General features: G+C 40.7%; 2 protein-coding genes across 4 annotated transcripts in view; one reads left to right on the forward strand and one right to left on the reverse strand.

Annotated features, from left to right (window-relative positions):
- Positions 1-640: 640 nt before the first annotated feature.
- LOC138953105 (hypoxia-inducible factor 1-alpha-like) overlaps positions 641-24,598 on the reverse strand; it is a 78,761-nt gene continuing 54,803 nt past the window's right edge. For all 3 annotated transcript variants that reach the window (XM_070324889.1, XM_070324888.1, XM_070324890.1), the window contains exons 6-15: positions 13,454-13,560; positions 12,810-12,963; positions 12,331-12,494; positions 11,958-12,047; positions 9,456-9,631; positions 8,465-8,578; positions 7,308-7,423; positions 6,503-6,753; positions 6,023-6,129; positions 641-4,944 (exon numbers count right to left, since the gene is read on the reverse strand). In XM_070324889.1, the coding sequence (XP_070180990.1) occupies positions 4,789-4,944; positions 6,023-6,129; positions 6,503-6,753; positions 7,308-7,423; positions 8,465-8,578; positions 9,456-9,631; positions 11,958-12,047; positions 12,331-12,494; positions 12,810-12,963; positions 13,454-13,560 (1,435 nt within the window). In that variant the 3' untranslated portion in view covers positions 641-4,788. The remainder of the gene's footprint in view (positions 4,945-6,022; positions 6,130-6,502; positions 6,754-7,307; positions 7,424-8,464; positions 8,579-9,455; positions 9,632-11,957; positions 12,048-12,330; positions 12,495-12,809; positions 12,964-13,453; positions 13,561-24,598) is intronic.
- Positions 15,707-16,968, forward strand: LOC138952551 (putative nuclease HARBI1). Its single transcript, XM_070324234.1, has 2 exons — positions 15,707-15,756; positions 16,186-16,968. The coding sequence occupies exons 1-2, from the start codon at positions 15,707-15,709 to the stop codon at positions 16,865-16,867; spliced, it is 732 nt and encodes a 243-aa protein (XP_070180335.1). The 3' UTR covers positions 16,868-16,968.

Genomic DNA, 24,598 nt, shown 5'->3' on the forward strand with positions numbered 1-24,598 from the left:
GCATTTACAGATCAAAAATCCTCCTATGGTAGTAAAACAAACCCAAAACTACCCAACGACGACATCTGTGAAGCTCGACTGTTTCTTGTTCACGCGAGTGCATAAATTAACCTAGTTATTACGTGGTGTTTGGTCGGAGTTCGATTCAACTGAGTGATTCCGGCCTCGATTTTGTTTTACACAAACTCATGATGACGTCTGACATAGTTTGCTAGTGACGTGTCTTTTTGTGCATGATGTGGTGATCTACCTGATCTAAATTTAGATCCAAAAATAGGTCAAGACCAGCCGGGTCCGAGTACGAAATTAATTTGTAAAAAAATCGCAGTTCTTGACTCTTTGGGTGCAAGTCAATGAAACTTGGTAGTTCTTCTAACGGATAGCTGCCTGAGGTATGACTAAAAGCCCCAGGGGCTCCGTGCACCTGGATTTGACAAGTTCAGTACCTTGAAGCATTATTGAAGCATTATTACTCAAAGTGGCACCAAAGTGCATCTCATAAGTAATGTTTAACGCCCTCACAGTAAAACCATTAGGGGCATCATCTTTACTTGCAGTGTTTTTGTTACTATCTTTTCTTCAGTTTTCTTGACCCGGATTTTGTCAATTACATGTACACACACACACACACACACAAACAGGGCGTTCTATATCTTTATTTCATGTACAGCATGTACGGTTTACACTTAACAATGATTTATACATGTAACAGAGAAAACAAACAATATTCAACATTCATATGACAAGTTATATTTCATCCTGCCTTTCTGGGTATCTGTTATAAACTGTATAACAAACAATCACCGGAGCATCAACTATGCTGCTGATTTTTTTTTTCAATCACATGTTACTTGGTTATTTTTGTGGTTCTTTCTTTATTTGGTGTTTAACGTCTTTTCAACCACGAAGGTTATATCGCGATGGGGAAAGGGGGGAAGATGGGATAGAGCCACTTGTTAATTGTTTCTTGTTCACAAAAGCACTAATCAAAAAATTGCTCCAGGGGCTTGCAACGTAGTACAATATATTACCTTACTGGGAGAATGCAAGTTTCCAGTACAAAGGACTTAACATTTCTTACATACGGCTTGACTAAAATCTTTACAAACATTGACTATGTTCTATACAAGAAACACTTAACAAGGGTAAAAGGAGAAACAGAATCCGTTAGTCGCCTCTTACGACATGCTGGGGAGCATCGGGTAAATTCTTCCCCCTAACCCGCGGGGGGTTATTTTTGTGGTGGATCTCAAAGTTTTCTGTAACAATTAGGGCACCATTATTTTTAATTTAGATGACAATAATTATTGACTTCACATTATCTGAAACTTTGAGTTTCACAATAAAAACATTCACAGCCTGGCAAGATAAAGATGCATGCATCTGTTTGGGATTTTCTTCAATCTTGAACCTGCATCAATAAGACACATACAAGTATATATGCACATTAACATATAAGGCCACGTGACAAAACAACATTAGATTACACTAAGTCAAGCTCAAGGAGTATCATTTCTTTAAAAAAAAAAAAAGTATACAGATTTCCATTTGCCATCAGTTATCTGGTGCAAATTGTAATCTGAGCCATTATCTGCTGCAATGCACATTGATGTGTCTAACTTGCTGTACACGGTTAAAAATCTATCATCTCTCAACTAAAAAGATAGCAATAATACATCATGTCAAACAAATTCCCATATGGAGAGAATAAAATCTTACATTAAGTCTCAACAGCTTCAACTTTGCTCATGATGAATGTGTAACAATGTTATTATTTGCAAAGCTTGAATCTAGAATAAAGATATAACAAATACTAGCCAAGACAAACTTTTTCTGTTATGCACTTTAAAGTAGTCAAGAAGACATCTTAAGATAAAAACAAGACGAAACAATGACAAAAACAAAAAAGCCATGGTCATAACATGCTACACAACTATAAAGTTCTGGCGTCAGAAACAAAAGCGCACATATCTCTCCGTCTTCAGTATTCCAAAAACCAGTCTGGATAAAAAGCAAAATAAAAAGGCACTTTCTTAACAAAACATAACACAAAAAATGACGGGAGGATACTGTTTAGTAAACAAGCCAAAATTTGACGAGAGCATAAATGAGAATTTAAAAAAATTGAACAGGTAAGTACAAAAGGCAAAATACAGCAAACAATAGACAATAAAGAACCAATGAACCAAACAGACAACACAAACAATGAAACATTAAACACATGCAAAAAGGAAAGGATATATTCTGGTGATTCATAAGTAGTCGACAAATTCAGGCCAAACATGGCAAAATGCATATACTATGAACAGAGAAAAAACTTGAATCTGTTATCTACAGTAGACAAGATAACAAACAAGTAAAAGTCCAGTGAGAAGTGGGTATGCTGGGAGTTTAGAAAGAAGAGAGAAGAGACAAAGCCTTGTGATAAGCTTCAAAGACCAGATCGTTTCACTTGTTAAATCTTTTCTCAAGCTCCAAAACACACTAAATAGCATAAGATTTGTAATGGCAACATGTTACGTATTGATTACTTTCCACTAACATCCTATCATCAAAAAGCCTTCAAGAAAATCTGCACAATGTTTGTTTGTTTGTTTGTTTATTTGTTGCTTAACGTCCAGCCGACTACGCAGAGCCATATCAGGACGAGGAAGGGGGGGATGAAGGGGGCCGCTTGTCAAGCGATTCCTGTTTACAAATGCACTAACCCATTACTTGTGTCCCAGCAGGCTTTAGTAAAACTAAATTAATACCTACTGGAAGATTACCAGTTTCCAGTATGTTAAAATAGGCTTAACCTATCTACTGCTGGACTTACATCAGAACACTAACAGATTAAACTATACATGAATCGCGAGACAAGCGGCAAGAGAAGAGATTTTTGGAAAAAATACAGGTGAATGAGCAAGAAGGCAGAAAAAAGAAAAGAATTCATGAAGAAAAAGAGAGCATGACAGGAAAGAGGAACCAAAAATCTACCTAACAGCAAACTAGAAAGCTCCTGCGGTTCCAAAAACAGGAGGGGCCTTTAATTTCATAACCGCAGTGCCCCACTGGGGGAAAATCTGCACAAAAAAACTATCAATCACTTATAATACATTTGTAATTATGCACTAAACTGCTCCATAACCAAGCAAATGGCATGCATGATTTAAGAATATTGTGAAGCTATGCTAAATGAAAGTACCTTGAAAATCTTTCTTTCTTTCTTTATTTGGTGTTTAACGTCCTTTTCAACCATTCAAGGTTATATCGCGACGGAGGGAAGGGGGGAGATGGGATAGAGCCACTTGTCAATTGTTTCTTGTTCACAAAAGCACTAATCAAAAATTTGCTCCAGGGGCTTGCAACGTAGTACAATATATTACCTTACTGCGAGAATGCAAGTTTCCAGTACAAAGGACTTAACATTTCTTACATACTGCTTGACTAAAATCTTTACAAACATTGACTATATTCTATACAAGAAACACTTAACAAGGGTAAAAGGAGAAACAGAATCCGTTGGTCGCCTCTTACGACATGCTGGGGAGCATCGAGTAAATTCTTTCTCGTCCCAACCAATATGGGACTCCCCCTAACCCGCGGGGGGCCCTTGAAAATCTGGTTACAAATACAGTGTCACATATTACACAGCATTACCTACTAAAACTGTTCACAAATATCTATCGCTCCCATCCTTTTTCCTCCCTATGTAGACTGACTAATGTGTACATCTTTCACAAACACACTACTCTTAACAAATGACTTTGAAACCACATCTGTGGCCATGAAGAAAAAAGCACCGTTCTAAAATTACGTGAAAAAAGACGGTGATGAATACTGTACCAACAAAAAATCTGCTGCAGTTAAAAACATACAATACTTACTCAATCTATGTTTTGCAGTGCTCCATGAAGTCATTTCTGCTAGTTTAATTTTTTTTAACTTACAATGATTACATAGATGATCAGGCAGTCAAGTAATAGTGTTTGTACACGTACTGCAGCACTACAGTCCAGGATCATGTTATTTCTTCTGCACAGTCAATTAAACAACGTTACTACATTGACATTGTATTTAATACAAATATACAGATATTACACTAAGATGCAGTTGAACTTAAAAAATAAAGGTAATATAAAAAAATTTTAAAATGATAACACTAGGCAGTCTGAAATGTTACTTCAGTTTTTGTTTAAAGGAGCAAAAATCATGTTCAAAATAATAGATTTTTTTCCCTTTGTTTTTCTTTGTTTTTTCAAAACTGTTTGTGTTCATGAAAAGTGTACACAATTATGCTGCAAAAACACGAACAAGATGCACTTTTAGCAAGACACAACATTAAATAAAACATAGCTGTCAAACTACACAACATGCTTGATACAAGATTAATATACTGTGAACACAGCACTAAAACAATACATCACCAATTTGGGACGTGAACCAATTTGTTTATCACTCTGAACGAAGCTGAACAGAGAAATGTAAACAAAACTAAAACAAAACTCCAGTACCACCGGTAACAGCAACCAAAAGTCCAAACCGTCAACGCAACAAAAATACAAAACAAAAAAAAATTCTTGTACTCGTTACACTTAACATTACAATAGATCCATATGATAAGGCAGTCTACGCGAAAATGCAAGGTGAAGTATTTTTGTGCTTCTACACTTGGCTACAATGTCAAATCATGCACTGACGGCTCAGTAGCTACACGCGACAGGCAAGTTTCTCCCCCAACCAGTCGGGAGATGGGCCCACATTTCCGAGTCCTGCCAAAGGAGCGAGAGAGTGAAGCGGATCCCCTTAGCGAGGGGTTCTGAGAATGTCCAGCTCCAGTGCCTTGAGTAGGTCCTGACCCTGCAGAAGACCCTCACCGTCGTGCGTTGTGGGGGCGTTCACCTCGCAGTCTCGCTGAGTCAGAAGCTGCAGTGGTGTCCGAAAATTGTTATTGGAAATTCTCTGCAACACAAACAAGGTAAAAAGTTTAGTTTAGCAGAAAGAGATACATCTGTGTATTTCCAGCACATTTTTATGTCTCCGTGTATAAACAAGATCTAAGACTATCAATCCAAAAATGTGAGAAGCAAATATACAAAACCCGATACATATAATTGCAATTTAATTTGCTACAATGTGTCAAAAACACAAAAGAATATGATCATGGAAATAGGGAAATGAATCAGTGAAATCCACAGTATTTTATACTCACACATTACTAACACCTCTTGGATCTAGAAAAAAAAACGTATTTTTTTTCTTACACAGACACTGTATGATTTTTCATTTCCTTACTGACTTCGAACTCATTAATCATACCAACTTTGGAATAAGATGTTCGTGTTACGGACACATTTTCAGCTTAGTAAGTAAGACAGGAAGCTTCATGCGATCAAGTCTCATATTTCTAACTACACAGTCACGATTATATCCTTTGATTGAACTAGCCCTTTGACGGGCGCGGTGGCCTAGTGGATAAGACATCGGCCTCCTAATCGGAAGGTCGTGAGTTCAAATCCTGGCCGCGGCCGCCTGGTGGGTTAAGGGTGGAGATTTTTTCAATCTCTCAGGTCAACTTATGTGCAGACCTGCTCGTGCCTTATCTCCCTTCGTGTGTACACGCAAGCACAAGACCAAGTGCGCACGGAAAAGATCATGTCACCCATGTCAGAGTTCGGTGGCTTATAGAAACATGAAAATACCCAGCATGCTTCCCCCGAAAGCGCCGTATGGCTACCTAAATGGCGGGGTAAAAACCGTCATCCACGTAAAAACCCACTCGTGCAAACAGCATGAGTGAACGTGGGGGTTTCAGCCCATGAACGAAGAAGAAGAAGAACTAGCCCAACTCAAAAATGAGGTTAGATGCTTTGTGCTATATTTTTTAGACCAAAAAGGAATGCATTCCAGCAGAACCCCCTGTTTTAAGAACCCCCCTTTCGAAGACCCTAGTTTTTCAGATTTTCTGTCAAAAACTTCTGTAAATTATCCTCCCATTTAAGACATGATCACACTGTATATATATATAAAAAAAAAAGACCTTGTTGAATGCCATGTCCGGTGCCATTGGTGACATGACTCTGTACCCGTTGGGATCCTCCCCCTTGAGAAGTAAGTTGCGGAGAACGCTTTCTTTGCTCTCCATCACTAAAACATCATTCAAAGAACAAGATTAGTTAGCGAAGCCAAAATCTACCACATGATTTCTGTTCTCACAAACTCTCTCTATCCAGCTGAGAGTTAATGCATGCATGAGTTATGTCTGTCTGACATGAAATATATATGCACTTGTCTATCCAAACAAGCCATCCTCTCTCTCTCTTTCTCTCTCTTTCTCCTTCTCGCTTGAATTTGTAACAAAATGTTCAATCAATAACACATTGATTACTACATAAAAATGTTTGCACATTCCAGACACAGATAAATGGCTTAAGAATAAGAATAAATCCACACATACAACCACCAGTCGGTGCTGCAATCTCTCTCCTTCCCTAATCCTACACATTTCTGTAAAACTTACGTGTTGGGACTGTGTGTAGCTGCCTGTGTCTCACACGTTGAATCTTGTGGGCAGGAGGGCCTTTCTCTAAACTATTCATGTCCAGGGGCCGTTTTATCTGCTGGAACATGGTGTCTGGTGGCCGCTCGATGCTTGCCACAGCAGTGCTGCCACCTATCATGTCCCGGATGCTGGGCTTGGGTGGCTGAGCGGGCTCCTCAAACAAGTCCTCTGTCTTGGGTTTGAAGACGTGCTCTGTCTTGCCGTAAAGTCTGCAAAGAGACAGTCATAATCTGATGAAAAGTTTGTAAAGAGGCACTTGAATTATGCTTGTTTTCTTTTGTAACTATTAAATCTCTGAATGAGTTCACGTGTTCTGAATTTGAAACAAATGCTTTGAACAGAGAGGGAAAATATGTGCACAGCATGATTTTAGATAAGTCATGGGGAGACTGCTCCATTATGCACTGGTTATCCCTAACGATGAGCAAGTCACTTTTCAATCTTCAGGGGTTATCTAATACTCTGAAGAAGCTCGGCTCTATTCAAAGGAGAGGTGAAAATCTAACGGTCTTGTAATCCAGCGGTGCTTGTGGTGAAAGGACACCCTTAGGACCAGCCAAAATGTGCCCCTACATTGGAGGAGGCCTGTCATATCAAGTATATTTGGTCAAAATAATAGACAAAGGGACAACAGAAAGTGTACTTTCTAATAGGAGGGGCCTCGCATCACAGGTACCACTGTAGAAGCAACCAAGACAGACAAAAAGCATTTCAGATTGGGAACTTCAGAAATAGATGCCTGTGGCAGAAGTTGTGGCCTCACCCTGGATCGACTTCATTCTGCAGGGTCATCATGCTGTCACGGGTGGGACCCAGCAGACACAGATCTTCATCTCCATTCATTGGGATGTATGGTGCACGTGAGTCAAAGTCAATAGCCTGCAAAAACAGAACATACGGCTTGTACTTCCTTTGACCCAAAAGCTCAAGGAACTTGCGCACATGCATGCACATGTTTGTGCACACACACACACACACACACAAACACTCACATAAAAACACACATGCACAGTGAAGATGAGAAACACATCTTCTGCAGCAGTTTTAAAGAGATGAAAAGGTTTCTGCACCTCTTATAACAGTCCATGACAATGTCAGGGCAATTGAGGTCTAGAACTACAGGTTCTGGACATTAGGAAATGATAAGACATTTGAAACCTTTAAAGAAGATGTACAGAAAATAAGAGATGTGTAATGTTTCAAGCTGAGCCCTTATTTGTAAGAGCCTATAAGAGATGTGTAATGTTTCAAGCTGAGCCCTTATTTGTAAGAGCCTATAAGAGATGTGTAATGTTTCAAGCTGAGCCCTTATTTGTAAGAGCCTATAAGAGATGTGTAATGTTTCAAGCTGAGCCCTTATTTGTAAGAGCCTATAAGAGATGTGTAATGTTTCAAGCTGAGCCCTTATTTGTAAGAGCCTATAAGAGATGTGTAATGTTTCAAGCTGAGCCCTTATTTGTAAGAGCCTATAAGAAAAAGGGGCATATTAGAATTTGTAGATAAAATATCCTGTTCAGTTTTATCATTTCACAAAACCATTTGGTATATAGATACATTTGACCCTGCAAAGTCTAAAAAGCTCAAATATAAAAATCAGTAAATCTTCATTTGATGGTGGTCTTTAGCACGTAACGAAACAGTGTTATGTGCGACTTATGTCCTCCTTTTTTCCAAAGGCTGTCACATTTGAGCAAGGCAGAAAAGGGGTTGCCTTGGATGGTGTCGGATATGGGATAAACAAAACAATTCATTGTTTTTCTCGTTTGTTTCGTTACGTTATCTTACAGAAAATAGCAGATGGGTACAGTTTCAACTTGAGCGCTTATTCGTGCGTAGCAGGGCGAGGGTTGACTGGGATGGGTCAGGGTGTCAAAAATATTTAAGTTTTTGTAGCTGCTGTTTGAGTTTTGTTTTGCTGACCTCCATTTCATCCTTGCTGGTGTCAGCCTTGGTGTCCATGGCCTGGAAGAACTTGTCCATGGTCATCATCAGCTCTGGGGTTGTCTCGTGCACATAGTCCCGGGGGCTGCTCATCTGTAACAAGTCAAATAACAGTGCATTAGCATGCGTGTGAAGTGTTTGTTGTATTGGTTGTCTGCCATATTGAGAATGAAAGCTGCTTGTTCATTCAATGCTTTGTATTGTCTCAGGGGCTAGGAGATTGGTTGTCTGCCATATTGAGAATGAAAGCTGCTTGTTCATTCAATGCTTTGTATTCTCTCAGGGGCTAGGAGATTGGTTGTCTGCCATATTGAGAATGAAAGCTGCTTGTTCATTCAATGCTTTGTATTGTCTCAGGGACTAGGAGATTGGTTGTCTGCCATATTGAGAATGAAAGCTGCTTGTTCATTCAATGCTTTGTATTCTCTTAGGGGCTAGGAGATTGGTTGTCTGCCATATTGAGAATGAAAGCTGCTTGTTCATTCAATGCTTTGTATTCTCTCAGGGGCTAGGAGATAGGTTCCGCGTAACTCTCACTCACTCTTATTGCATGGTCATGTTGTCTATGTTGTCAAACAGAGAAAACAGTTGACTTTCTTTCCGTAATTCAGATGAAAATCGCTTTCACAGTAAAATGTGAAAGCGTGCCTGTGTTAATGCAAAAGAAAAAGAACAAGAAGACCTTGCAATTATTTTCTTTAAATGTTTTGCTCACATTGTTAGGTCACACTGAATCAGTGAATGCTGTTTTTCTTTTATTTCTTCTCGAAGCAAAAGGACAGGAAAGATAAAAAGAAACCAATGAATGAAACTCATACAAAACCATTCCCCTGAAATTGGCGTGAGCTGCCTGAATGGCAGTGTAAAAACGGTCATACACATAAAAATCCACTCTTGCAAAAGCATGAGTGAACCTGGGGCTTTCAGCCCATGAACAAAGAAGAAGATAAAAATCAATCTGTGCACCCACCCTGGAGGATGAGGCCGTGGAGTTGTTGGAGGCAGGAGACGGGACGCTCAGGGACGCCATGTCTCTTGTACGACACACTGCTGGTAGCATGCCTGGTTCCTTCTTCAGCCCGCCCACTACCAGCAGGGCCGGGGGAGAAGACAAAGTGCGCTCATCCTCTCTGCTAGCCATGCCCACTGTGCAAGCAAACAGAGAAAGATGACCAAAAATCCTTAAAAGATAGGACTGCTAACATTTCAAACATGGCCGAAGCAATGTTTTCATAAAAGAAGCGGTATTGTACGGGCACATGTTGAATTTGGGTTACATGTGTTGCAGAGTATTTGAAAATCTGTAGGCATAAAATCATGCAAAGAAAAGTGTTAGGTCCCTGTTGTGAATATAATCAAGTGGATAAATTGATTACTTATGTTTCATGAGAACGGAAAAACAACAACACATGTTCACCGCCCTCAGCTAATTGAAGAAAGAGGGCGGCCATCAATAAATAGTAGAGCATAGTGCAATTTCATGTTGGCATCTTCTCCACTGAAAGCTATAACCCAAAGACTGAAGACCAAAGTGCTTTACCCCACTTCTGACCCGAATCACCCCCCTCCTGCTAGGTACACGTGCACTCAAGTTAACCTCTGCTTTGACCTGTGTGCCAGGAGTCAGATGGGAGAGAGAGAGCGAGAGAGAGCGAGACACACACACACATAGACAGAGACAGACATAGAAAGACAGAAGCGGAGAGACTCAGAGGGAGACACAGACAAAGACATACATACACTGATACAGAGAGAGAGAGAGAGAGAGAGAGAGAGAGAGAGAGAGAGAGAGAGAGAGAGAGAGAGAGAGAGAGAGAGAGAGAGAGAGAGAGAGAGAGAGAGAAAACTGTAACTGATCTCGTGAGAACAGTAACAAAACGAGACATGTCAGATCTCCGAACCCATTGCAATAGATGACCGCTCCTGCGGCCATCAATAAACAAGAAGGGCAAAGCCCATACGACTCACATGCTTTACACATTTTTCCTACCAAAATACATGTGACCTTGACCCAAGGTCAAGGTCATCCAAGGTCATGCAACACAAAGCTGTTAATTCAAGACATAGGAAGTACAATGGTGCTTATTGGCTCTTTCTACCATGAGATATGGTCACTTTTAGTGGTTCACTACCTTATTTTGGTCACATTTCATAAGGGTCAAAGTGACCTTGACCTTGATCATATGTGACCAAATGTGTCTCATGATGAAAGCATAACATGTGCCCCACATAATTTTTAAGTTTGAAACAGTTATCTTCCATAGTTCAGGGTCAAGGTCACTTCAAAATATGTATACAATCCAACTTTGAAGAGCTCCTGTGACCTTGACCTTGAAGCAAGGTAAACCAAACTGGTATCAAAAGATGGGGCTTACTTTGCCCTATATATCATATATAGGTGAGGTATTGAATCTCAAAAACTTCAGACAAAATGTGAAAAATGTGAAAAATAGCTGTTTTTTAGGCAACATTTATGGCCCCTGCGACCTTGACCTTGAAGCAAGGTCAAGATGCTATGTATGTTTTTTGGGGCCTTGTCATCATACACCATCTTGCCAAATTTGGTACTGATAGACTGAATAGTGTCCAAGAAATATCCAACGTTAAAGTTTTCCGGACGGACGGACGGACGGACGGACGGACGGACGTCCGGACAGACGACTCGGGTGAGTACATAGACTCACTTTTGCTTCGCATGTGAGTCAAAAAAGAAGAAAGGTGAGTCTATGGAAAGTTTGATTAAAAACAAAACAAAACACACAAAAACAAATATCAAAGTTAAACAAGAGGCGAAGCCTTCAAGGCTCCCGTAAGAAATCGACAAGGCCAAAAAAAACAAGAGGCGAAGCCTTCAAGGCTCACGTAAGAAATCGACAAACAGTAACACAAACTCAATCACTCCATCACACATACACACACACACACACAGTAAGCATAGGTGACACTGTGCAAGAAAGCGAGACACTAGATCTAGATCTGTCTGTCTGCATGTAGCCTACTTACAGACACGACTGCCAACTACTCTCGGCCCGCTCAAAATAACAATGACCGAGACATTCCTTCGCGTGACGTCTAACCCTCTTACGCCATAATGTGACGTCTTCAAATGACGAAATGTTAAAGTTTCTACCACAGACATACACACGCACGCACGCACGCACATACAGACAGACAAAGTTACGATCGCATAGGCTACACTTCGTGAGCCAAAAAAAGGGGGTCATTTCTGCACAGTTCTCTCAACCTGCATGTATTCAACTGCATTGTGAAGAAATTCTCCAGTGGGGAGTGTCATCTGCACATTTCATTTTATGTCTATGACTATTGTTCAAGCGAAAACAGAGTTTGCACTAACCTTTACGTTCTAAGAAAGAAAAGAATGAAACTGCGCGTGAGAAATCCTGTTACTAAATTCACAACAAAGTCTTGAAAAGCAACAGAATAATGTGCAATGCGTGCAGGGAAAATTTACCTTGTTCGAAGGGAGGGAAGCTGAGTGGGATGCACGCATCTCCAGCTCTGGGGGCCAGGTAGGACAGATCTTCTGGCTCGTTGTTGACCACTGCACACACAAACATTCACAACAATTCGTGAAAATATCATTTGTTCTCTTTTACGTTATAATACTGAGCAGCAAAATGTACTGAATTTCCATCAACACTGAAGTTTTGCAAAAAAGTTGACCTCTACAAACTACCTACTCACCTTATCACCACTAAAATGGGTTCCACTGTCCTGTCCTGTTAATCAAGAGAGAGAGAGAGAGAGAGAGAGAGAGAGAGAGAGAGAGAGAGAGAGAGAGACACAGAGAGAGACACAGAGAGAAAGAGAGAGAGAGAACTTACTGTTGATGGAGTTACGGATTTCAGGCGGGATGAAGTATCCCTTCTCCATGTCGTCGGTCTTGCGAGAGATGATGGACTCGGTGCTGAGCTGAAGACCAGCCGGCAGACACTTGGGGATGGGCAGCTGTACGTCTGACAGGATCAGATCCTTCTGCTCAATGTGGCTGCAAGGAGAGAGGATGATGATGGCTGGTCAGGGTTTTGTGGAAGTTTAAAAGCTACAAACTGCATGAAAGTGAACAGAATTCAGAGCAGTAGTCTTAGGTAAAAGTACAGTGGAAAACACTGCAGGTGTCAGAACAGTCTCTGTAGCATTAATTCAAAAAGCCATGCCTTTAAAGTGTGTTTGGTCTTTAACACACACAAACAAAGCCACACACACTCTCTCACACTCACTCCCTCTACCACTATATTGCATGAAGAAGTACAAATAAAACAAACATCCTTAAAAATAGACAGATCGAGCCAACAAAATCTACCTGAGCACATAGTGAACACAGACAATCCACTGAGCCTTTTGGTTGCGGTTGTTGTAGATGACCGTTGCCTGGGTGACCACCCACGCCATTCCACCGCCACGAGCCAGGAAACGGTACTGGCCAGTCATCGTCTGACCTTTGCCCTTGCCGAGCACTGACACAGAAAATAGATGGATGGTTCACCGATTAGCAACTGGACACAACAAAAAGCCCTTTACTGAACTTGCCTCAAAATCTAAAAAGAAATGAGATTATGGTTCTGTTTCTGACATTCTGTTTGAGAACCAGAATAAAACGAGAAAGAGTAGCAAACAACTGACATTCACAACTTCAATCACCAAACCCTGAAAAGTAGGTTGTGAAACACATCTACACTCTTCAAAAGTACGTTTCTGGCATAAGTTCAGTGGGAAAACACACACAAAATACACATGATACAAAGAATAAAACAAGGGGACGTAACAAAGTTACAGATGACATACAAAGAATGAAACCGAGGAGACAAAAGGAATTAAACAGATGACAACGAAATTTTGACAGAGCCGTTATTGAACTCAATTTAAATTATTCAATCTAATTGAACAATTTAGTTTAAGAGGTCTGTTTAATTTAACAGACAAACAGCTTAAAGACGTCGAACTCACAGTCCTTGTAGGCCTTCTCCACCACACCGCTGTCCAGGGCATGATGGTAGTCGTACAGGGACTTGCCCAACAGTTCATCGCTGCTGTAGTTCAGCAGCTCACTCACTCTGAAACAAGCAATTTTCTTTTCATTGTTCTTTTGTTTAAATCCAAGAGGCCGACATAACAAGAAAGTTGACATGTGAAAATGTTTGAAACTGAACCTCTGAACTAATAACAAAATTTGATACATGTACCACGTCTTAACAATAAAGATTAGTGACACACTTTTGAATTACATTTACTTATCAACAATATTGTAGCCAGGTTAAAGGTCCTTGTCTACATTTTTATACCGAAATCGCCATTTGACCATTAAAATGCAGAGTCTATTATCTACAATTATCAACAATACACCCCCTTTCGATCAGGAAAGACGAAGCCAGTGTAGCCGTTTGAAAATTCATTGTAGTATTCCAGCGTAGTATCCTACTCATAGTAGGATATCCTTATTTGGAAAATGCCAAGCGCAAAACTCCTCTCAAATCCCGTGCATTTCGTGCGTTTAAAAAAAAGCGTGGACAGCGCTCCAGTGTCAAACTGTTGCTGCACTTGTTTGGGCGTGGCTATAAGCATAGTGACATGAATTTGATTGGTCAGTATTTTTAGGCAAAGCACATGTTCTCAGCAAACAGAAAACAAAATATTGGAAGCGTGAGTCACGCTACCCAAAAATAAAATCTTTTTTTACATATTTTTTTTTTCTATAACTTTTTTCCCCATGGTTCATTCATCATCTGACATAACTTTTTAGCAAAATCTAACCATAACATTATTGAAAAAAAGCAAAAATGTAGACGACCACCTTTAACACTGAGTGAATGTTACCTTTTGAGCTTTTGGGACTCTACAGGGTCAAATCTACACACTAAACGATTTGGGGAAATTCAAATCTAAACAGGGTTGGGTTTTTTTCCGCTTACAACTTTGTATCTGTGCAGTTTCTGTAAATCCCAAACCTTTCGAGTTAAATTCCCAGAAGCATTGGTGCCTAAGGCAGTCACAAGCTTGACATTTCTACAGTAAGGATAGAATGATTCTGTTATCCCCGAGTACGCTAGTACAAGGGTCCAGCAGACTTTAATTGTGTGTCTGTGTGTGTGTCTCGACTTAACAGCTTATTGCTGGGAAACTACTGGGCGCAGTTCGTTCAAAAGTTGATACACTAACTTGATAATAGGTCCGATTGATCGTATTAAAACTTCATAATGTTACCTGGGACCTAAATGCGAAATAAACCACAAAAAATCGACTTGGCGGTGGGAGGAATTCGCGGTGCAACAGCCAGCCAGGCAGTCTGATAGAACGGTGCAAGGTCTCGGCAAACCAAGACTATGCCATACTCGTAGCAAAGCCGCCGAATGGTACCGTAAACCAAGAAAAGTGACGTAAGAAAATAGAATGTCGTCTTTTGATTTGGAACGTGACGTGTTTTAGAATGGAGATGTGGTAGTGTGTGCGTGTGTGTGTGTGTGTGTGTGTGTGTGTGTGTGTGTGTGTGTGTGTGTGTGTGTGTGTGTGTGTGTGTGTGTGTGTGTGTGTGTGTGTGTGTGTGAGTGAGTGAGTGTGTGTGTGTGTGTGTGTGTGTGTGTGTGTGTGTGTGAGAGAGAGAGAGAGAGGGAGAGAGAGAAGGAGTGAGGGAGAGAGTGTGTGTGTGTGTGTGTGTGAATGTCTGAAGAGTACTCGGGTCCAGCGCGAGCGTTTTTTATTTGTATACACTGGAACCCCCCTTTCAAGACCTCAAACAATCTGAGAAAATCGGGTCTTAAAATAGGAGGGAGTTTTAAAATGGGAGTCATTTTACACAGGTTATGAACAAAAAGTCTGAGAAAACAAGGTCTTAACCCTTAGGCTGGTTGTCGCGACATATGTCGCGCTACTTTACGTATACTGTCACCTGGTTGTCACGACATATGTCACGCTACTGGCTCAGTCTGTTTGGTAGGTTCTGATTACCTCCCATGGAAGCGAAAACCTATATGACCCTTTTTCTTTATTTTTCTCTCTGTTAATTCACCAGTGGCTATGTAATGGCCCTGTCACACCTTGACGTATGAGCCAGCGTATGCCGACATATGAAAAATCTGGCGAATACGTAGAATACGTTATGGGTAAGTTTTGTATACGTTAAGAACACGGTGAAGTACGCTGGTATATGTCGTCGTACGGCGAGGTCCTCGACAAATTTTGAACATGCACAAAATTTCCGGACGTATGCCAGCGTATGGCTTATACGTCCCGCATACGCGGGCCATACGTTATAGGTAAGTTATGCGATCGTTGACACACGTTCACACACGTTACTAATACGTCGACGTACATCAAGATAATTGTAAACGTACCCAAAACGTATCTCTAACCTATGAGTAACGTGCTTTGAACGTATGTCAAACGTATCTCCAACGCATATTGACGTATGTAGACGTTTTGAACGTGTTCCGGACGACCACAGAACGTACTGAACATGTTTCTAACTTACAGCTGCCGTACAAAAGCGTATTGGCAGCGTTTATGGGGCATTGGTATATAAAGATGGGGTTCGCAGGTGGAAACCGCCAGTACTCCTCAAGACTCCCTGGTGAGCAGATGTCCATGTAATCCGAGAGATGGAAGATCCGGTAAGGCTGAGACGAGAATACCAACTAGCTGTTCTCCAACATCAGCATGACCTCATCGATTTGACACTGTACCAGGTGCGTGCCAGTAGACGAAGGAGAACGAGGTGAACGGGGGAGAAGGAACTGGGTGAGACCATGGATCAAGAGGCGACGGCAGTTTGGCATGTATGACCAGCTAATGGTGGAACTCCGTAACGAGGACCATGCATCCTTCACCAACTTTCTGCGAATATCTCCAGCGATGTTCGACGAGCTGCTGGCCAGAGTGGGTCCAAGGATAACCAAGCAGTACACCTTCTACAGGGATCCGCTTGAGCCTGGCATGAAGTTGGCCCTAACTTTACGCCACCTTGCCTCTGGGAACAAGTATGCCTCGATGAAGTTCGGATGGAGGGTCCCTCACAACACCCAGTCCTTTGTGGTCAGAGATGTCTGTCAAGCCATTATTGACGAATATGTGGATGAGGTGCTGGTCTGCCCAAGTACTCCGGAGAATTGGCGCGCTGTAGCTGATAAGTTCTTCCAAAGATGGAACTTTCCCAAAACATGTGGGGCACTTGATGAGAAGCACGTGGCCAGACGCTGTCCCCCAAAGAGTGGGAGTCTATACTTCAACTACAAAGGATTCTACTCCATTGTTCTGATGGCGCTTGTAGATGCGGACTACAAATTCATTTGGGCAGATATTAGTGGTACTGGATCAGCATCAGATGCGCAGATATACAATTCCTGTGAGCTGAAGGAATGCGTACCCTAGATTTTCCTGGAGGGAGTCTTAAATTGGGGTGTCTTAAAAGGGGGGTTCTACTGTATTACCAAGCATATCTTGCTCTAGTTCATGACATCAAAAACTCATTTTTTTAATCACATCTGACCGTAACAGACATCCCAATACAAGTTCACAGCATTTTAAATATAAAAAGCCAGTAAGAAAAGCAAAATTATTTCAGTTAGAAATGAAGGGGGAAATTTATGACGTTTTACAATAACAGGCTGCAGATGCTGAAGGTTAGATCACACCTGTCCTGATCTGGAAGAACTTTATCCAAGCAAATTACTGGGCACAGAAACTATACACCATGCCTTGATTTTGCTCTTGTAAATGATACGATTTGAGAGGCAGACGCAGTGCACACAGACACACAAAGGTGCACGCATGAGGACACCCCCTCTCCTCTCCCCTCCCTACCAGCCCCCCCCCCCCCCCCCCCACACACACACACACACACACAGACAGACAGACCTCCTCAGCAATAAAAAGAGACAGATATTGGAACTTTACTGCACTGCCAAACCGAAGGTCATCTTCACATGGAAACCCAAGAGGAAAGTCAAGACAAGAAAGTCGACATGTGAAGATGTATCTTAAAAATCCCCTGAACTAACAGCAGAATTTGATACTGCGTCTCAACATTAAAAAGTAGTAAATCCAGATCCAACTGCAAATTTGATACAGTCTTAGGAACATGCTATCAGTCAAAGAGAAGAAAACTAGCTTGAATGTTTGAAATGATATCTGAAATTAGCTCTTTCCAAATCAAATAGCACATTCAAGTTTCGTTATTGGAACCCAGGGGATTACTTCTGCAGTGGTATCTGATACAGTGTCTTAGCTGTGAAATGTGCTTTCTGGTTGATTTCTGTCAAATTAAGGGTGGGGGGTGGGGGGGTGGAAGTGAGAAAATAAGAGGGGAAAAACAATTGTACCATCTACCAGTGAAGCAGCTATGCTACAAGGTAACACACTTGTTCCCCCCCCCCCCCCCATTCAACCACCTCCATCCTCCCCCCCCCCAAAAAAAAAAGGAAAAAAAAAAAGAAAAAAAAAGACAAACTGAGAAAGAATTAAAACAGGCATTACATAATTATCATCTGAAGATGGAGGAGGTACAGGTTTCATTAGAAAAAAACTGGGGAAAAATCCCTCAAAATCAGTATCCTTGTATCTTGAGTGTTGAAGTACATGAACTTATGTATTTTTTTTTAGGTTTTTTGTTTTATTTTATACATGTAACTATCTGAAGCTTTGAAAACCTGTTGACTTGAAAAAGTGAAGAGATGCCCCGCTTTAAGACATGCAAGACTTCGGACATTTTGTGAAGAAAGAAATAATAAATACAAGTGAAAACACAAAAAATGCAACCCAGTAGAGAAGTGGCAAGTGTCTCCTGCAGCTTTTTTTAATCCTTTTTTTGTGTGTGCAGTACTTTATCCAGTGTTTTTGAAATATTTCATGATCACCTGTATACACAAGTATACACTGTTTAACAACTCAAAAAGACACTGAAGTGGACAGATAAAAGGGGAAGTTATTTCTTCTGTGAACATTTCTCCATTAAAAATGAATACATATAAGTGAAAAGAACGATGCTGAATGTATATTGAATGCCAAATGCCTCGTTAGATAAAGACGAAACAGAAGATAACTATAATACTCCCTTCAGACCAACTCAGAGGTAATTCTTACAACAAATCCTTTAATATCATATATTATCACAAGGAACCCACATTTCAGATGCACATGTACTTCTGAAACAGGACAATGATAAATGAGGCAGATGGCAGCACATTTTCCCTGACAGTTGTACTATTATCTGATGAAAGAAAATTGATGAGAAAGATAGTGCAAGCTACACCACTCCATGCACTAAAGACACAAGGGTGCGTACTTAACAGTTAGTGCAAGGTCAGTGCATGCAAATACCGGGTCAGGAAACGGAACAATACTGGACTGAAACGCTATATGAAAATTACGGTCAGCGTTTTATTGTAGCTTACTTAGCGAAACAGAAAGCATGGAAGGAAGTAAGCTATTTCTAGTCATCACAAGTTCTTCTGAAACCAGAAATGATGTGAAGACAATAGCCACGTAAAACAAGGTATGCCCACGTGGTGAAACCATGATCAATATTTTACAACAGGATTATGTATGTCCATGTATGTGCACAGTACGTGTGCATCAAGACATGTATCCCTGTGACACAAATCATTCTGAACCAGCTAGGTAGGCAGAAAACAATGACCAAAGAAAATATGTATGGCAAACTTGTAAGTCGAAGTCATTGTCCGTCAATACATTTCTCAGTTTGACCCCTCCACTTCCAGCCTATACAAAGTTCAGCTAAGAGGGTGATAGCCATTAATTTCTCCTTGTCTCACTTTGATGCCTAAAATCTTCCTGGGTCTATGCTTTGTCTTCTGAATTTACAGCATATTTTTCTAAACACATGCAAGTCTGCACGCACGCACATGCATGCATGCACACGCACGCGCGCACACACACACACACACACACACACACACACACACACACACACACACACACACACACACACACACACACACACACACAAAGTCTAGAAGAAGAAAGCATGCAGGTAATGTCTGAGTATTACAGAGATCAAACAAGTGGACAGCAATGTTTGCAGTTTTTCACACTTCAAAGTCGTAGGCAAACTGTCTGAACTACAGAGCACTGTTGGCTTTCAGAAGCTACACATGTTTTTGTGCTTGTGGCTCTGAGTAGATCTTTATGAAGGATAAACGTGTTGAAAATATTTAATGATACTATATGGGTAATGTCATACTTTTTTCAAGTAGGTACCGTACTTTTCGGACTATAAGGCGATACTTTTTTCTTTTTTTTACATTTAGTCAAGTTTTGACTAACTGTTTTAACATAGAGGGGGAATCGAGATGAGGGTCGTGGTGCATGTGTGTGTGTGTGTGTGTGTCTGTGCGTGTGTGTGTGTGTAGAGCGATTCAGACCAAACTACTGGACCGATCTTTAAGAAATTTTACATGAGAGTTCCTGGGAATGATATCCCCGGACGTTTTTTTCTTTTTTTCGATAAATACCTTTGATGACGTCATATCCGGCTTTTTGTAAAAGTTGAGGCGGCACTGTCACACCCTCATTTTTCAATCAAATTGATTGAAATTTTGGCCAAGCAATCTTCGACGAAGGCCGGACTTCGGTATTGCATTTCAGCTTGGTGGCTTAAAAATTAATTAATGACTTTGGTCATTAAAAATCTGAAAATTGTAAAAAAATTATTTTTTTTATAAAACGATCCAAATTTACGTTCATCTTATTCTTCATCATTTTCTGATTCCAAAAACATATAAATATGTTATATTTGGATTAAAAACAAGCTCTGAAAATTGAAAATATAAAAATTATGATTAAAATTAAATTTTTGAAATCTATTTAAAAACACTTTCATCTTATTCCTTGTCGGTTCCTGATTCCAAAAACATATAGATATGATATGTTTGGATTAAAAACACGCTCAGAAAGTTAAAACGAAGAGAGGTACAGAAAAGCGTGCTATCCTTCTCAGCGCAACTACAACCCCGCTCTTCTTGTCAATTTCACTGCCTTTGCCACGAGCGGTGTACTGACGATGCTACGAGTATACGGTCTTGCTGAAAAATTGCATTGCGTTCAGTTTCATTCTGTGAGTTCGACAGCTTGACTAAATGTTGTATTTTCACCTTACGCGACTTGTTTTCACTTAAAATCGTGGGGTCGCCTTATTCTCGGATAAAATAGGTTTCACGAGCACTGTGAACTTGAAATCAATGAGCAACTAACAACCATTTAAGTGAACACAATTCAAGCCGACAACGCTATGGCAGGCGACGATACCGAACTGAAAACGGAAGATGAGGACACAGCTGGAGCCTCGACTTAGACGGGTGGGGACCGCTCGGGTGCCATGTCAGCAGCGGCTTTCATGATCTTCTTTTGTTCAGACTCTGAGGGTTCAGATTTCTCTGGATTTTCTGGGAGTGAGAGTGACGACGACGACGACAACGAGTGACGATTGAGGTACCGCTGATCTTCTTCCCTGACGTTCTGTTTGAAACAGTGTTTTGTGCCGATTTTGAGCGGTCGCCATGTTTGATCATTGATGTTTTTTTTGGTTTTTTTTCCTACGTACGATGTTTTTCCTCATTTTTTTTCTTCGTTTTTTTCTTCGTTTTTTTCTTTCATGCCGTTGCCTTATGCACGACACCATCGCCTTATCCATGGCATCGCCTTATTCTAGGATTTTTTCAGTTTTATTTTTAAAAGTAGGGGGTGCGCCCTATACACGGCAGCGCCTTATAGTCCGAAAAGTACGGTACTCATATTTTTCAAATTATAGTTTTTACATTAGATTTACAACTGAACGCCCAACAAAGATGTCCTTGCCTCACCCACCCCCCCCTTCACCCCCCCCCCCCCTCCAAAAAATGTTTAAAAAAAGGAGGGGAAGAACAAAACAAAAAATTATATACAACGACCATTCAATTCGACTCAGCCCTCATATGACGCACTGCTCAATTTTCTGAACCCTTCCTTGCCACTTATGATTGTCATTCCTCTTCAGCCAAATAGAACGGAAATCCCAACCCTCTCCCATAGTTCCTCATGAACAAGCACGAGCTAGCTACATTGTACATGCAGTGCACTTCATGAGTTCATCTTAATTTAGCACTGGAACTTTCTTTTGTTAGGATGACAGCACTAAGAACTTAATAAATGTTACTTTGTTAGAAAAGCTCTTTTCTCCTTTTACTTTGATGGCAAATTTGAGATGCCTTCCCCTTTCTTTGCACAGAAAATGAATTCATAATGCTGCTTTCGTTCTTCATATTGAAGATGAAAGTTATACGTTCATTTCAATGATTGTTTTGTGCCAAGAAATTGATTCCAAATAACTCTCATTTACTCTTGTTGCGCATGTCGTATATATATATATATATAAACAAATATGGAAAAAATAACCAAAACAAGCCTTCACGTTTTCACCAATATTTCGTCAGGGTGTTCTATAATTAGCTCGCACGATGTTTACAAATATCCTTTGATGCAATGTCTGTCTATGACGTAATTATACATGACATAATGTTTTGCGTGCCGGAATTCCAAAAATGAATAAGACAGTAATAAGCTTAGTTCTAAACAAGTGCAGACCTGTTTACCCCCCAAAATGAAAATCAGGAATGCAGCTGGTACTTTTCCGTAATTTGAGGCATCTTTGAGTAATATTTTTTATCAACCATAAACCATGCAAAACAAGTACAAAATTGATAACCATGTTTAACAGTATTGTACTACACACACAGAAGCTCGATGACACACACACACAAACACACGACACCTGATATATAATATGCAAGTTAACTAAGACAAGTTTACTTTATCTAAAAAAAAACAAAAAACACCACAGAATTCAGGGGCGGAGCAAGAGAGCTAGAGGAGGGGGGGGGGGGTACAACCTGCGGTCCAGGGGTTGGGGGGGGGGGGGGGGTCTGGCTGAAGAATTTTAGCTATTTTATAAACAATTTGTAGCTTATCCTTGATTTTAAACATGATAAATTGGTGTCAGCAGCCACTCATTATTTCTTTTAAAGTTAGTATTAAATAATGGCAATTTATCTTCATTGATATCTGCTCCAGACAACAACAACAATTTCACAAACAGAAAATGTCTAGTTTTTTCCCCACAGACTGAATTTTTGTTGTTTTTTTTGGTTGCTTTTTTGACAGCAAGGGGGGGGGGGGGGGTCCGGAACCCCTGTAACATCCCCCACCCCCACCCCTGGACTATTTACAGTTACTTGAAGATGCATGTGAACAAAACCACCTTACATTCTGTCACATCAGACATCCTGCATTAAAACCAGTCATAATAACTCTCTCCAGAAGCTACCTTTAATTTTAGAGGACCGATTCGTTTATTTCATTTAAACATTTTGTTGTAAGTTTTTCGGTTCAAAGAACTGTGATCTTTGCTATTTTGGAGAAATATTAAAGGCACAGTAAGCCTCCCGTAAACCATCACAGAGCTCCCCGAGCGTCTAAATACAGCACAAGCATACTTCCATTTGAACGCTCACCGAACGGGAACATCCTGGCTGCTTTCTGTCGAGCGTGAGACATTTTCCAAGAATTTATTTTCGTGGACTTGGCCCTGAAGAACAATGGCGCCTCGTTTTTGCGCTAGACCTAACTTTTAAAATCTAAATAATAAATTGACAGCTTGTTACACAAACATTCTTTAATCATAAAAGAATTCGTTTTTCATCAAGACAAGATCAGAACAATTCGAAGTTGTGAAAGTTTAAAAAAAGAAAAGCCCGGAAGCAGGGTCACGCAAGGGTCGTAGCAGACGACGGCCCGGTTTATCAGTGCAAATCGCCGTTCCTCTCAACAGTCAAAAGCCATCGCTAGAGTTCTTGTGAACCACAGCCGTTGTTTCGTGCATAAAAAACGTGCTATTGTAGATAAGCTCACGTCGAGTCGCATTCAAATGATATGACGACTGCATTGTGAAAAGGGGGAAAACTGGATCACACGGGTTCACGATGGCTCAGGGGTAAGATAAACCACGCAAAAATAAATTCTTTGAAAATTGTTCGCTCTTTACGGAGGGCACCTAGGATGTTCTCAATTGGTGAGTGTTTAAATGAAAGGGTGTTTGTACTGTGTGTAAAAGCCTGACCGTATCTGTGATGGTTTACGGGAGGCTTAATCTGCCTTTAATGGAGATCAGTTTTAGACTCGGAAAGACTTGAATTTCGGCAACAGCCAAGTAACTGATGAGCGCGACCATACTCGACCTACATCTATGTCTCTGGCGCGACTGACCGTAGTGAGAGATCGGTTCGCAGGTCTGAGAGATTCTGTGGAAGTAGAGACCTAGGTCAAATAAACTCGATGCGAAGCAGGCTCATGTTTTGCCAAACATAATTTCGTGTTTTTGTTTGTTTCCATGTTCATTTGTGTACTGCATTTTGTTAAAACTAATGCTGCCTCTAACCTCGGGACACGTGCCGCGACGTGACTCGTAACTGACTAGCTTTGTTGTTGCACTGATCTCAAGTTGATCACCAAAATGAATGTGGTTCGCTCTTCTTAAACTTCACCAGACATCGCCACTTGACTTAATAGTTTTGCCGATATTTCTGTCCAACTTTCGCTTTTTTGGTTGGCATTTCGTCCCCACAGAGATCGGCCCTATATTACCTTTCGGACCAATGTCGATCTCAAATCCGCGGAATCCGACAAATACCTTGCTGTGCACATGCGCAGAAAAGGCTGTTTCGGTCAGCCTTGAAATCACAGCCTGGTGACTATGTACCACAATTTCGACTTCGAATTTCCACGCAAGAAAAAGGTTCTCTCGACCGGAATTTCCGGAATTTTCGGTAGTATTCCGTAATACCGGAATTTAGACCCCAAATCCGTAATAATTCCGGACAATCCGGGAGGGTAAACAGGTCTGCAAGTGGATTGTTGAAGATAATGCAGTGTTGAATACCTGGTTGATAACAAGGTGGGTGGGAGATATTGAGGACTTATATGAGCACTTACATCCCTTTATTTCTGAGATCTTAGCTGTTTTCTGTGCTAGCCTTGAAACATTTTTGCATTCTGTTTTAATGCTACCAAAGAGATCATACAATAACATTAATAAACAAAAAACAAATCCTG

Source organism: Littorina saxatilis, linkage group LG17 (genome assembly GCF_037325665.1).
Source record: "Littorina saxatilis isolate snail1 linkage group LG17, US_GU_Lsax_2.0, whole genome shotgun sequence".
NCBI lineage: Eukaryota > Metazoa > Mollusca > Gastropoda > Littorinimorpha > Littorinidae > Littorina > Littorina saxatilis.

Coding starts and splice junctions, on each gene's coding strand:
- LOC138952551 (XM_070324234.1), top strand. CDS start 15,707: ATGCCAGCGTATGGCTTATACGTCCCGCATACGCGGGCCATACGTTAT. Junction 15,757..16,185: donor ACGCGGGCCATACGTTATAG/GTAAGTTATGCG, acceptor ACACTGTACCAG/GTGCGTGCCAGTAGACGAAG.